The following is a 15,254-nucleotide window of genomic DNA, read 5'->3' on the forward strand; positions in this document are numbered from 1 at the left end:
AGATGTGGTGGAAAGCAGCATCACCGGTGTTATATCCGCGTGCTGTACCCTCCATAATATTTGTGAAGGGAAGGGTGAAAGATTCAGTCAGGAATGGACCTCCGAGGTTCGACGCCTAGAGGATGAGTTTGCTCAGCCAGAGAGCAGGGCTAATAGGGAGGCCCAGGAAAGGGCTTCAAGGATTAGGGATGCTTTAAGGGAGCAATTTGATGCTGAGAGCCAACAGTAATGTTTGATGCATTTGATGCACTTTGCTTTACCTTGGTGTATAATATTTACCACTTCCAGCAACAATATAACGTAGTGAAATAGAAAAAAAAACTTTATTCAACATACAGTACATAACAGGCAAGGGGGTTGGGGTGGTGGACTGTACATTCACAGGTTTTAATATGTCCTATTTTGATCACTATTCAATGTCTGCTGCACTTCAGGATTACTATGCTGCAGAATAATGGGGGTGGAGTGAACAGGGTAAGAATTATAGTTATCAGGGCTGGTAGGTGATCTTACAGGTGGTGGGGGCAGCTGAGGATAATAAGGAACTGGCTGCTGGAGTAAGTTGTTTTGTGGAAATACTGGGGAACAAGGAAGAAGGCTTTGGGAGGGCTGTGGGTTACCACGGTACATATTTGTCTGCATGGCTACAATAGACTTGAAAGACTCAGTCTGGCGAGCCAGGAGGCTTATCATCTGCTTTGTGGTTTTTTTGGAAGACAATTCCTTTCTCCTGCTTTCTGTTTGCCTCAATTCATGTACACTCTTTCTCCATTCATGTACACTGCTTCTCCATTCATAGGTCTTCTCTCTCCATTCCTGTGTCTTCCTACTTTCTCTGTTGTAGTGGCTCATAACAGATTTCATCAATTCCTCTTTTGATTTTCTAGGATTCCGTCTCAAGTTCTGCAACCTACGTGAGGCCGGTGATCCGGCTGCAGTAGTCAAGGTCACTAGAAAAAAGAGAGATAGAACCATGTAATACACAGAGGCTACATTGTTTATTATCACACGTTGAAGGACTTTTTAGACTTTTGGTAGCATCCTTCTCACATACCTCACATAACACAGTGAGGGCAGGCAAGCTAAGTCATGGCGAGCAATGAGGTGAGTGGTTTTGCCCCGATTTCCCCTTGGGAGTGGGAATTGACCAGTGGGTCACTGGGGTTTATCAGCAATGGGTACAGAGGGTAGCTGGTGTCCTGAAGAAGGGACAGTAGTGAACAGGAAGGTGGTGAGCTAGCTGCTTGGGGGGGCGGGTGTTCTTTGGTCCGCGTTCACGCCATCCTGCTGGTGAGTGGGGGGGGGAAGCAATGCGGTGCTGGATGCCTGCTTGGAGGGGGGGTGGGGAACACCGGAGCACACCGCGGTTCTGGATGCCTGCTTGGAGGGGGGGTGGGGAACACCGGAGCACACCGCGGTGCTGGATGCCTGCTTGGAGGGGGGGTGGGGAACACCGGAGCACACCGCGGTTCTGGATGCCTGCTTGGAGGGGGGGTGGGGAACACCGGAGCACACCGCGGTGCTGGATGCCTGCTTGGAGGGGGGGTGGGGAACACAGGAGCACACCGCGGTGCTGGATGCCTGCTTGGAGGGTGGGTGGGGAACACCAGAGCACACCGCGGTGCTGGATGCCTGCTTGGAGGGGGGGGTGGGGAACACAGGAGCGCACCGCGTGGCTGCCTACGTGCTGGGGGGGGGGTTAAAAACAGAGCGCCATGGGCTGGGGAAACGCGAACCTGGCGCCCTGCACTCAATTATCCCTAAACTCTCAACAGGGTTTCCTACTGCCAGACATATCACTGCTGCGTGTTACCTGGGAAGAGAGGGAGGGTCTTCTGCAGGAATGTGGATACCACCCTGGCCCCTATGCAGCTTGCCTGTGTGCAGCCATGGTCCCCCCACCCCTCGCTGCACAGTGGATCGGACGAGTTACCCTGACTGGGACAGGGACCACGGTGGCTCTCCCGATCAATTTGAGAAAGCAAATTGCAAACGCTCTTGCAGCAACATTTCAAGAGATTACCGAGGCAGATTACAGAGACGTGATAGAGCAAATCAATGGGCTATTCCACGTTTAGGCATGCATGCAGGCAGTCATAACCCCAACCGTCCTCTCCCAAAACATAAAAATCTACTTACCCCAAGCACGATCCTCAGCTTCTTCCTCAACATCAACTTCCAGCTGCTGCGACTGGCTAGCCTCCTCCTGGCTTGAGAAGAGCTCCTGGCTGCATGTGTACTGGGACTCCGGGGTGTCTCCCTCCACGCCAGTAGCCTCACTGTCGCTGTCCTCTACAACCTCCCCCACTTCTCCCTGCTCTGAACTCTCCATCGTGCTCCTAGGATTGGCAGTGGGGTCACACCCAAGTATGGGATCCAGCTCCTTGTAAAAACGGCAGGTTGTGGGGGCAGCTCCTGAGCGGCGATTTCCCTCACGGGCTTTGCAGTAAGCACTCCTCAGCTCTTTAATTTTGACCCTGCACTGCAACACGTTCCGTTCACGGCCCCTTCTCATCAAGGACTGCGATATCTGCCCATAGGTATCATAATTTCTCCTTCTGGAGCGCAGCTGTGCTTGCACAGCCTCCTCTCCCCAAACACTAATGAGGTCCTGCAGCTCTGCATTGGTCCATGCTGGGGCTCGTTTGGTGCGTGGAGGCATGGTCGCTGAGTGATTGATTGATTAATTGCACTCCACACCTGGCTGAGCAAACAGGAAGGGGATTTTTAAAATTCCCGGGGCATTTAAAGGAGGGGTCAGGTGAGCCCAGGGCAGTGGAGTTTGCATGATTACCAGAGAGGCTTCTAAGGTATGCTGGGATACCTGCTTATGCCACGGAGGTCAATAAAAACGCTGGTGAGTGTCTAAACTTGCTGACCAGCACTGGTGATCCAGCGCTGGATCCTCTATACCCGAGGCTCGACCGGGTGTACGGCCAGCACTGCAAACAGGGAGTTGCAGCGCTGGCCGTGCTGTGCAAGTGTGTACACATCCTAAGTTGCAGCGCTGTAACCCCCTCACCAGCGCTGCAACTCTGTAGTGTAGACAAGGCCTGATTTACTCATGTGATGCTCCTGTTAATGAGGATAGTGGAGTCACAGTTGCAGCTGTAGGAGCTGTATTTCCCTAGGGTCCTTCTCCAGACACTCCTTAACCTGCCACTTGAGATAGTCCCTGCATCTAACTAGTGCAGCCAACAAAACTTCAGAGCTAGCTACAGCTCCCAGGGCTTCCTACTGCCTCTTGCCATGTGCTGTTGCAAGCAGAATCCTTTCTTAAGCTGGCCAAGTTGGGGCCTGCTCCTGCTCCCATTAAAGTTAGAGGCAAAACTCCCATTTGACTTCCATGACAGCAGGATCAGGCCTTGCCTTATAAAGGAATTAATAGCGTAGAACTTGGCTACACTGCAGACTTTGGGCCTGATTCTCCCCTGGTGAGTGAGCACAAGATGGGTATAGAATGCTCTTTCTGTCACAAAGAAGTGGAGTATTTTGATTTGGTCATGTTTTACATCAGTTTGCCCATGTGTAAATGACTGCACAAGGTACAAGGCAGTAGGGAATCAGGCCCCTAACCCTAACAAGGAAGCCTTTGCCCTCAGTGCTGTCTTCTGGCAGAGAGTCCAATGGTTAATTAAATACATAGATTATGTATACATTATTAATTATACACTGTAATTTTTAAACATTTCTTTTATCTGTGTGGAAGAAAGTGAGTGAGATATGGTCAGAAGTAGAGAACTATAGAGACAGCCCTGAGTCAGAAGGTGACACTCTTATAAACAGGTTTCAGAGTAGCAGCCATGTTAGTCTGTATCCGCAAAAAGAACAGGATTACTTGTGGCACCTTAGAGACTAACAATACTCTTATATACAGTATCACGATATCCATTCTAAGAGCCTGATCCTGAGACATGCTGAGCACCAGTAACTCCCATAGAACTGGATGTGCTCAGAGCCTCCCAGAATCAGGCCCATAATGACGCCAACCTCTATATTGCAACAAAAAGGATATCAAGCTCAGGCTTTAGGACTTAAACCAGTCTTTAACTATTAGGGGGCAGATTATCCCACATCTGTATACTCTGGGGTCCTTGCACCTTCCTCTGAAACATCTGGGGATGGCCACTCTCAGAAACAGGATACTGGATTAGGTGGATCTGGGGTCCGATCCAAGCTGGCGATACAATACCTATGTTCCTTTCCCATGTTATTCCTCCCTTCTCCAAAGTATTCAATGAAGAGCACAGAGGGAAAAAACAGAGAAAAGAAGAAGGGCTGAAAGAGGGATAAGCATAGCTATTCCTTTTGACAGCAGAGGTTAGACAGCTGAGCGTTAATGTCTATGCTGAGATCTAGCTCAGGCAATCTGACCTTTCTGCAGGTTACCTTCCCCTTCCTTGATGTGAGAGAGTTTGACACAAGCACTCAGGGGAACGTGTCACCGATAACTGAGACTTACCTTCCCTGGAAAGGAATATTGATCAATTGCGTACGGCTCCATATGCAAAGGAGACTCGAGAGAATATTGCAGCACAACTAACCTAGGGATCAATCAGAAAGGACATTTTTAATGCAGTCATAAAACTACAGAAAATCTTGATGGTGCCTGTGAAAGGTCCCTTATTTCACTGTAGTGAATTCAGAGCTGATGAAAGCCTCTAAGGCTGAAGTCCTCTGTCTATTAAACAGTTACTGTTTGAGCAATGGTAGTGCTCTTATTGACATGACTGAGTCCTGACCTGGCGGGGACATCTCAATGACTGAGTAGCTAATTCAGTCTCCCTGGCTCATCCATTCTTTGGTCTCTCTGCCAAAAAGGGGATCAGCTAGTGCTAGTGGTGGTGATGGTTTCAGAGATTTGGGCAACTGCAGATTCCTAGATTCCAAGGCCAGAAGAGACCATTGTGATCATCTGATCTCTTGTGCAACACAGGTCATAGAACTTCCTCAAAGTAATTCCTAAAGCAGAGCTTTTAGAAAAAAACATCCCATCTTGATATAAAAATGGTCAGTGATAGAGAATCCACCATGACTCTTAGTAACTTGTTTCAGTGGTTAATTACTCTCACTGTCAAATATACCTGTCTTATTTCCAGTCTGAATGAATCGTGTTCTACCTTTCTCTGCTAGATTGAAGAGCTCATGATCAAATACTTTTTCCCCATGTAGTCACTTATAGATTATAATCAATTCACCCCTTAACCTTCTTTTTATTAAGCTAAACCTAGAACTGAAAGTGGATTGAGACCATCAACTCATTTGCCCTAGACCAAACAAGTGACAGATGGTAACAACGTTTAGTCATTATCCACCTGGGTTGGATATGCGCAAGAGATCTGGAAATGAAAACTCCATATGAATGTGTGAGTTTCTATGTTAAGTGAAACGAGAGAGCATTTGGGGAAAAGGAAAGAGGAGTTAACACAGAACAAAAGAATTTCCCTGCAGCCTCACCCTGTGAAACAGTATAATTCCATATAGATTGGGCCAAATTCTTCTCTTACTGCCATCCCACCCATGTCAGTGTCACTGAATTTGGCCCTGTCTCTGCTGCCTGTAACATTATTGGTAAGAAGTCAGTGTGAAGTAGTATCACTGGTACAAACAGCCTCCCCACATTAGCAGACTTGGCCAGCAGCAGGATCTCACACTAGGTGACAGGTAAGGGGTCAGGCTGAGCTGGTCCAATGCACTCAGATTTCTCTGGTGGCCCCAACAGAGAAGGCAAGATTTCAATTTTTAAAAAGTTATGATCAAGATTTTAAAGAGCATCAGCCTAAAGTTAGACTGCAGAGTGGTTGGGACATTTGAAAATCAGGCCAGTTGTTCAGTAGCCACCAGATATGAAAGTAAGCCACCAGATATGAAAGTAAGCCACCAGATACGAAAGCAAGAGCTGGTACACAGCAGACCGTATGGGCAGGGGGCAACTTTCCCAGGCTGACAATTTAAAAGGGTCCTGGGCTCTCGGCAATGGTCTCTGGAGCCCCTGGCTTTTTTAAATTGCCAGCCTGGGGAAGCTGCCCCCTGGGGTAGCAGTGGCAGCCAGGAACCCTGGAGCTCTGGCAGCAACTTAAAGGGTCCGGGGCTCCCAGCAGCAGCCAGAGCCCTGGGCCCTTTAAATCATTGCCAGAGCCCTGGGGCTCCTGGCCACCACCGCTACACCAGGGCTCCAGTGGCAAGTCCAGGGCTCCTTTAAATTGCTGGCTTGGGGAAGCTGCCCCCTGGGGTAGTGGTGGCAGCCAGGAGCCCTGGGGCTCCATCAGCGATTTAAAGGGCCTGGGGATTTAAAGGCCCTGTCCCTTCCATCCGAGGCCACACCCCCACCTCGCTCAGGATCTTTAACTTACTTTCACCCCTGGTAGCCACCCACTTTTGAAAATCTTGGTCTAAATGTCTAGTTCAGCAGTTCTCAAACTTCTGACAATAAAAACGACTACATATGAGCCAAGACCAAAGCCTGAGTCCGAGCCTGAACCCCACCTTCAGCCCTGGGCAGGGGGGCTGAAGCCTGAGTCCCTTCAGCTTCAGTCCCAGGTGGGGGACTCTGGGCTTTGGCTTTAAAAAAGGGAAGGAGGAGGATCTGGGGAACTACAGGCCAGTCAGCCTCACCTCAGTCCCTAGAAAAATCGTGGAGCAGGACCTGAAGGAATCAATCCTGAGGCACTTAGAGGAGAGGGAAGTGATCAGGAACAGTCAGCATGGATTCACCAAGGGCAAGTCATGCCTGATCAACCTATCTTCTACGAGGAGATAACTGGCTCTGTTGATGAGTGGAAAGCAGTGGACATGTTATTCCTTGACTTTAGCAAAGCTTTTGATACCATCTCCCACAGTAACTTGGTCTGGATGAATGGACTATAGCAGGGGCGGTGAAACTTCTTGGGCCAAGGGCCACATCTGGGTGGGGAAATTGTATGCAGGGCTCGGGCTAGGGGTTGGGGTGTGGGAGGGAGTGCAGGGTGTGGGAGGAGGTACGGTGTGCAGGAAAGGGCTCAGGGCAAGGGATTGGGGCAGAGGAGGGGTGCAGACTGTGGCAAGGGGCTCAAGGCAGGGAGTTGGGGTGCAGGAAGGGCATGGGGTACAGCAGGGGGCTCAGGGCAGGGGGTCAGGGTGCAGGAAGGGTGCGGGGTGCAGCAGAGGGCTCAGGGCAGAAGTGGAGTGCTGGAGGGGTGCAGGGTGTACAAGGGGGGCTCAGGGCAGGGGGTTGGGGTGCAGGAGGGCTACAGGGTGTATGAGGGGGATCAGGGTAGGGAGTTTGGGTGCAGGAAGGATGCAAGGTGCAGGCAGGGGCCTTAGGGCAGGGAGTTGGGGGGCAGGGTGCAGGAGGGGTTTGAGCTCTGGCCTGGCACCACTTACCTAGAGCGGCTGCGGGGTGGCAGCAGTGCCAGTCCCACGCCACTCCAGGAAGCGCTGTGGCCTCTGGGGGAGGCGGGGCAGAGGGATCTGCATGCGCTGCCCTTGCTGTGCATGTAGGTACCTCCCCTGAAGCTCCCATTGGCCGAGGTTCCCCATTCCCAGCCAATGGGAGCTGCGGGGGCGATGCCTGGAGGCAATGGCAATGCACATAGAGCCCTCTGCACCCCCCCTCGCCCGGAGACCGCTTCTGAGAGCGGTGCGGGGCCTGCGGCGCTCTGAGGGGCAATCAGAGGGCCAGATCCAAAGCCCTAAGGGGCCAGATCTGGCCCTTGGGCCATAGTTTGTCCACCTCTGGACTATAAGGCGGATCGAAAGCTGGCTAGATCGTCGGGCTCAACAGGTAGTGATCAATGGCTCAATGTCTAGTTGGCAGCTGGTATCAAGCAAAGTGCCCCAAGGGTTGGTCCTAGAGCTGGTTTTGTTCAATATCTTTCTTAATGATCTGGAGGGTGATGTGGACTGCACCCTCAGCAAGTTTGCAGATGACACTAAACTGGGAAGAGTGGTAGATTCACTGGAGGGTAGGGATAGGATATAGAGGGACCTAAAGAAATTAGAGGATTGGGCCAAAAGAAATCTGATGAGGTTCAACAAGGACAAGTGTAGAGTCCTGCACTTAGGACAGAAGAATCCCATGCACTGCTACAGACTAGGGACCAAATGGCTGGCGGCAGTTCTGCAGTAAAGGACCTAGGGGTTATAGTGGAAGCAAAGTTGGATATGAGTCGATGGTGTGCCCTTGTTGCCAAGAAGGCTAACGGCATTTTGGGCTGTATAAATAGGGGCACTGCCAGCAGATCGAGGGACGTGATCATTTCCCTCTATTCGACATTAGTGAGGCCTCATCTGGAGTAGTGTGTCCCGTTTTGGGCCCCACACTACAAGAAGGATGTGGCAGGGCTACCCGGGGGGGGGGCAAGTGGGGCAATTTGCCCCAGGCCCCGGGCCCCGCAGTGGCCCCCATGAGAATGTCAGAGGATCCCCCTGGCCCCACTTCCACCTTCTCCCATTCCCTGGTGCCTCAGCGCGCTGTGTCCAGGAGCAGCCCTGGACAGAGCTAAAGTGGCGTGGCTTGGGCGGGGCCTGAGCCCCTCTTGCTCAGAGTCACATGGTAAGCAGGCGGGACTGCGAGCTCCGGTCCCACTGGAGCCAGGCCGCTACAGCGCTATCCAAGGCCGCTCCTGGATGCGGCGTGCTGAGGCTCCGGGAGATGGGGGAGGCAGGGGTAAGTGGCATGGTAATGGGGCCGGGCGGGGGGGGGTTGGATAATGGGCAGGGAGTCCTGGAGAAAGTCAAGGGACAGGGAGGGGTAACGAATGGTGTCCCTAGCCTCTGTTTGTCAGAGGGTGGAGATGGAAGACAGGAGAGAGATCACTTGATCATTATCTGTTAGGTTCACTCCCTCTGGGGCATCTGGCATTGGCCACTGTCAGTAGACAGGATACTGGGCTGGATGGACCTTTGGTCTGACCCAGTATAGCCTTTCTTATGTTCTAACCTAAATGAACCCAAAGTATGGAGACAGATATGAGTCAAGGAAGCCAGCAGAGTATCAGATACCTGGAAAAATCTCTGACTGGTTTGTGCTGACAAGCGGAAGGTTTTTAAATGTTTATTTTTCCCAGGGCTGCTGGGGGGGGGGGCAAGTGGGGCAATTTGCCCCCACAAGAATATAGTATTCTATAGTATTGCAACTTTTTTTATGGAAGGGGCCCCTGAAATTGCTTTGCCCCAGGCCCCCTGAATCCTCTGGGCAGCCCTGGGATGTGGAAAAATTGGAAAGAGTCCAGTGGAGGGCAATAAAAATGATTAGGGGGCTAGAGCACATGATTTATGAGGAGAGGCTGAGGGAACTGGGATTATTTAGTCTGTAGAAGAGAAGAATGAGGGGGGATTTGATAATTGCCTTCAACTACCTGAAAGGGAGTTCCAAAGAGGATGGATATAGACTGTTCTCAGTGGTACCAGATGACAGAACAAGGAGTAATGGTCTCAAGTTGCGGTGGGGGAGATTTAGGTTGGATATTAGGAAAAACTTTTTCACTAGGAGGGTGGTGAAGCACTGGAATGGGTTACCTAGGGAGGTGGTGGAATCTCCTTTCTTAGAGGTTTTTAAGGTCAGGCTTGACAAAGCCCTGGCTGGGATGATTTAGTTTGGGATTGGTTCTGATTTAAGCAGGGGGTTGGACTAGATGACCTCCTGAGGTCCCTTCCAACCCTGATATTCTATGATTCTGTGATTCTAAGACTAACATCAGCCCTGGAAATCCCATTAAAATGAGGATGCAATCCAACAGTTTGAGGACTGCTGTAAAAAACTAGCTCTTATGGTTATCAAGAAACACTTCCAAATGTAATAAAATGAAATGCTGTTTTCTTGAGCCCACAGACAGCCTGAAACAATTGATCTAGGAAAGGTGTGAACTATCCCAATTCTTCTCAGATGGATATTCACTCTGAAGCCTAGTGATTACAGTTTAAATGCAGCTGATCTTTCTAGTGCAAGTATGGGGCATCTCTGGGATTGTGGGCAGACACTGTTATAATTTAGTAGTTGTTAAATGCCAGCAGCATGATTAGGGTGACTAGACAGCAAGTGTGAAAAATTGGGACAGTGGGTGGGGGGTAATTGAAGCCTATATAGGAAAAAGCCCCAAATATCGGGACTGTCCCTTATAAAATCGGGACATCTAGTCACCCTAAGCATGATCAGCACTGTGCAAGACACAGATGACTCAATTCCTGCACCAAGCAGTTTGCAATATGAATGGGCAAGTACTATCACTTATTTACCCCCTCAACCTCAGATTAAGCCAGAGATATAGAGGTTACCATGCAGCTCCAAGAGTTTAGAACCAAAGATCATACACAAAAAAGGTTTTGTTATTGTTGTTTTTAAACACAAAGGTTTGGGTGACTAACAAAGAAACTTAAGACAACAACTGAAATGGAACATGGGTGATGTTGTGAAAACTGATCTGGGGCACATCCTGGCTGAGAAAATGTTGGCCCATAGAAACTTGCACGTCAGGGGCTTAATCAAAGCTTTCTTGTAATGTTTAGAGTTATTGGCCTTCGTCCATGAGATAAATGAAAGAAACTACAATGATTTTGTTTACTGTAGTAGAGTAAAGCACACACCAAAAAGCCATGATCAGTTAACTGATACAGCAATATTTTAGCAGGGGTTAGCTAGATATACATTAATATTCAAGGTTATTTCCTGGTATTTTAACATATGTGGTAAAAATACTATTGAGCCTTTGGCATTGTGTAGTCATAAGAGGCCAATCTGTATTCTCAGTTACACCACAGTAAGTCTAAGGGCGTCATACTCTGGATTTACACTGCTGTCACTGAGAGCAGAATTTGACCCATAAACTTTGAAAGCCAGTGGGAATTGTGCCCCAGGGAATGTAGGTGCTTTTGAAAATCTCCTCCTATATTCCTGAGGAGTCTATGTCAATATTTCATCAAGGCAGGTGTCCAGGTGTATATTTGGCATAACAGGGCTGCGCAGCCATATTAAAAGGCAATGTGATCGGAGGAATGAGCACAGTCCTTGGGAGTCAGTCCCACGTCCTAACCCTAGCTTTGCCATCTACTGCCAGTGTGATCCTGGGCAAGTCTCTTCACATTTCTGTCTCAGTTTCCCCTTCTGCAGAGGAAGATGATAACATTTGTCCACCTAGCAGAGGGCATATGTGTGAATTAATAGTTAATGTCTGTACATTCTTTGACACGTAAAGTGATGTCTAAATGCTTGGGATTATTATTGCATATAGGATCTGACTCTGATCTTCCTGTGATTTTACAACAGTGTAACTCAGTTGACTTTAAGGGCAATATTCTTGATTTACACCTGCGTGCATGAGATCACAGTCAGGCCCACAGTTTATGAAAGACTTCTAGTAATTTTCTGATATTTTTGCAAGTGATCCAGTCCAGGAGGCCCTCAAAGGGCAAAAGACAAACTTCAACTAGCTACAGGATAAAGCAATTAGTATTCAAGAGGTGCTCAGCTTCTGCCTGTATGGGGCCATATCAGTCCTAGATAGATAGATCAATTCAGACTTGTGACAGCACAGACACTCACCATCTGCCCCCAAAGGCTGAGAGAAGAACAAACTCCATCATACCTCTGCCCTCATTAATCCACAGGCAAAATGTGAGAGAAGGGGGAGAGAAGGGAGAGGGATTACTTTTAATGGCTCTTTAGAAATGTGAAGGTCTCTCCCACAATCAGTCTCTGTGTGGCTGGGAAAGGGGTTATATTTTTTCAAATGAATTTTTTTTTGCAGAAGATATGAGATATACTCTGTGGAGATGGTGATGTGTTTAATATGTGGGGGGTGTGGGTGTGTGTATGTGTTGGGGAAGGGGTAGTGAAATGATACTTTCTGATTGAATGTGCCCCACATTTCAGTCCACTATGAGAGAGTTTACAGTGGTGCTAGGTGGCTACATGGGCAGCGGGGTGGGGAGGACCAATACAGAGCCAGAGCAAACCCAGAAGTGGGTAGCACTGGATTCCAACCCACATGAGCTGTTCTGACTTTGTGCATACTTGCAGCAGCCTTCATCGGCAGAGCTCCTTTGCGGATACAGACTAACACGGCTGCTACTCTGAAATTTGGAATGAAAGCTGCTCTTTGCAGGAGGACACCTGCTGGCTTGCCCAGCCTTGGGGCTAGCCTGCTTCAGGCAGAGTGAGGGAGGTGTAATGTTGACCTACCTGAGCTAGCAGGAGTGAATCTTGTCTTTTTGGCCACCACTGCATTCATTTAAATGCACCATTTAGGTCTTTAGACCTGGAAGCTTTTGTACTGAGACATGTGCGGGTCTCAGCCAGGCGGGTCACAGCTGACCTTTCTTTCTGGCACTAGCATAGCTGCACATAGTGGAATTGTAAAGGCTATGGAATCCTGTTCTATTTTGTGGGTAGTCATCTGCTCCATCATGCTGCACTGGCAGATGTCAAAGCTGTCTATTGTCAGCATGTTAATAATCTTTCATAATGTTTAATTACTTGGAAAGGTAATCAGTCCGTTGGTAATTACTTAAAATGCATGCCCACTTCACTTTCTCTTGGCAAAGACTACTGTTCTCCCTCTCTCTCGCTTGTTCTTCCAATAACTATGTTATGACTGATCCTGCTTTGAAAAGGCTAAACTCATTTGTAAAACAAAAGAGAAGGTTGCTCTGTGACTTCCTGGTTTCTTCACCCCACTGACATCAGCTCTGCACAAAGGCAGCATGCCACAAATCTCAAGCTGCTGACACTACCGCGATTTCAAGGATCAACGGGAGACTTAAGCAAAAAAAATTAAAGTGGAGTCTTACTTTGGGTGCCCAACTTGAGACACCTTGTGTCTGATGTTCAGGAGTTCTGAATGTACATAGATCCCACTGACTTTGGATGGAGTTATGGGTGCTCAGCACTACTGCAAACAACAGACTCAAGATGGGCATCCAAAAGCATGGGACATGCAATCAACTGCTTTTTAACAAATTGAACTAAATGTTAGTCCAGTGACAAGGAAACATCCTCAAGTTAGTAAGTAACAACAAAGTACTGCTGGGATGTGCATTGGAAATCAGATCTGAAGACGAAAGACCCAGAATACAGTTATTATTGAGTTAAAGGCATAGGTGCTGGAACTATGGGTGTTGCTGCACCCCCTGGCTTGAAGTAGTTTCCTTTATATACAGGGTTTACAGTTTGTCTCAATGGCTCTCAGTACCCTCCACTATAAAAATTATCCCCACACCCCTGGTTAAAGGGGCACATCTTGCATTTATTGTGCTGAAATATGCTGTGGTTCGTTCAGTTCTGATTGGCTCCTATAAATTTTTCTGATCCAACAGGCTACTGGGCTCAGAATTCATCCCTATCTCTATGCTTCCAGAAAACATTTGACTTCCTCCTCATCCTGTCTTTCTCCACCTAACCCCCCTTCCCAATTCCTCACTTATCCTCCACCTCCACACTGCTTGTCCCTTGGGGAAAGTTTGCTCCCATACCACTAAGACGACCTACTCATTGACTTGTTTTTATTGTCAGGAATTAAGTAGAGAGGAGCAGTAGCTAAGTTAGATGTGTTTGTGGTCATACAATACCAAATAAATTCCTGGGATAAGCAGTTGCAGCTTCCATAAAAATCAATGGGAATTGAGCCCACTGACACTAAAGATGAATTTGCCCCATGGATGGGGAGGTTTGAGGGCAGCCAATCAGATCAAATGGATTTACAGTAGCCAGTCAAATAATTATACAGTCATTATGCAACTTGGTCTGCTTTGACTGGCTACTTGAAAGCTCAGCCAATAAGAGTGCAGGAGTTTGTATACTGTAAGGTTGTTAAGAAACAGACATATAATTATGTGTCCCTGAGCTCTGATTGGCAGAAAGAACTCAATTTCAGTATAATTACCATTAATCCACATAGGCAGTTCCAATAGGACACATGACACAGTCCCTAACATTGTCAATGTTTCAGAGATGGCCAGGAAACAACGTCTTCCCCATTGTAATTCTTACTGGTGCTTCATGTCACCATGGTCAGGGCAAGTAGGCTACATGCAAGATCCGGTACAGACAGCATGCATGTTGGCCAGTAGGACTTTATAATTCAGCAGAATCGGCAGATCTCTTTTAGACCCCTCTAGACCTTGTGAGGAACATTACATTTTTATTTCAACATAGAAGTGGAGTGTTCTAATTTAGGGCTGCTTTTCCGTAACTCTGAGGAAGGCTAGCTAAATTCCACAGGAGAAAGAGGAAGCCATTCAGAAAGGTGTGGAAGAAGGGAGGAGGTGGAAAGGCAGATGAGAAATGCAGTATTTTTACTCAAGGGCTACATCTATAAGTGATTTTCTTCATCACATCTAGCTCCCACTGCTGCTCTGAGCATGGTTATGAGACAAGACGGTAAAAATGCCTGCACCTCATATACCCTAGTGCTTTTATGCCATTGCTCCCACCAATGGCGCTGTACTGGGAGTACTGGTAGGAAAACTGTTAATGTAGACAAGACCTAGAAGTCAGGGAGAAATATCTGTATTTAGTTTTTGGTCCTTCAAAACGGGGATAACCCTACTTGCCTGCAGCATCTGGGCTTCAGTCAATTGATGGTCTTCTGCTCAATGAGGTTTAAGGTCCCTAAGATTCTCTCTGTTGCTGGCTTTCATTCTGGAAGATGTTGCTGTTATTGTTAGATTTGTTTCAGCCGGGGCAGAATATTGTTCTCATGGCTTGTGCACTGTCAGAGGGAAATGGGGTTGAGAATAAGAAGTGGCTTGTTCTCATTTTATAGATCGCTTTCTTTGCAACTTTTGTGTTCTCTTCTGGTTTCTCATCTGGAGAGGGTTCTTTGATCATCTGATATGCTTTTATCAGAGTAAGGGCTTATGTTGCTAGTTGCAAAGCATGCTACCAAGTCAGTAGATCATATCTTCTGATGTCAGAGCCATTATGGTTTTCTTCTAAATTATTTCTCACTAAGTCATTGTCACCATTCATAAATCAAATTTCTCCTGTTCACTTGGCACTGCTCAATACTTACCCATAGTAAAAGTCTCTCTTGCTCATTCTGAACCCGTAACTCCCATTGTGGTTAGAGGGGGATGCTCCACCTGTGAAACAAATGCAGAATGTGTAATAGCAATCAGCACTTCAGACAAAAGCTCCCCAACAGGAGGAGTAGTGGAATCAAGTGACCCAAGCCTTAAAGGCAAAAGGGGTGGCTTATTGGTCTGAGCAACAGGCATGAAACTGAAAACAAAGGTCTAATTTTGCACCCACACTTAGAAACATAAAAATGTAGGGCTGG

At 47.9% G+C, this 15,254-nt stretch overlaps 2 protein-coding genes across 2 annotated transcripts in view; one reads left to right on the plus strand and one right to left on the minus strand.

Annotated features, from left to right (window-relative positions):
* Nucleotides 1-15,254, plus strand: part of LOC127048722 (uncharacterized) — a 94,779-nt gene that overhangs the window by 1,091 nt on the left and 78,434 nt on the right. The gene's annotated exons all lie outside the window — the stretch shown is intronic.
* On the minus strand, nucleotides 305-2,477 carry LOC127048743 (uncharacterized). Its single transcript, XM_050948637.1, has 2 exons — nucleotides 2,140-2,477; nucleotides 305-950 (listed from the first exon to the last, which is right to left on the minus strand). The coding sequence occupies exons 1-2, from the start codon at nucleotides 2,330-2,332 to the stop codon at nucleotides 388-390; spliced, it is 756 nt and encodes a 251-aa protein (XP_050804594.1). The 5' UTR covers nucleotides 2,333-2,477; the 3' UTR covers nucleotides 305-387.

The sequence above is a fragment of the Gopherus flavomarginatus genome, chromosome 4 (assembly GCF_025201925.1).
Source record: "Gopherus flavomarginatus isolate rGopFla2 chromosome 4, rGopFla2.mat.asm, whole genome shotgun sequence".
Taxonomy (NCBI): domain Eukaryota; kingdom Metazoa; phylum Chordata; order Testudines; family Testudinidae; genus Gopherus; species Gopherus flavomarginatus.

Coding starts and splice junctions, on each gene's coding strand:
- LOC127048743 (XM_050948637.1), bottom strand. CDS start 2,332: ATGGAGAGTTCAGAGCAGGGAGAAGTGGGGGAGGTTGTAGAGGACAGC. Junction 951..2,139: donor AGCTGAGGATCGTGCTTGGG/GTAAGTAGATTT, acceptor TCTTTTTTCTAG/TGACCTTGACTACTGCAGCC.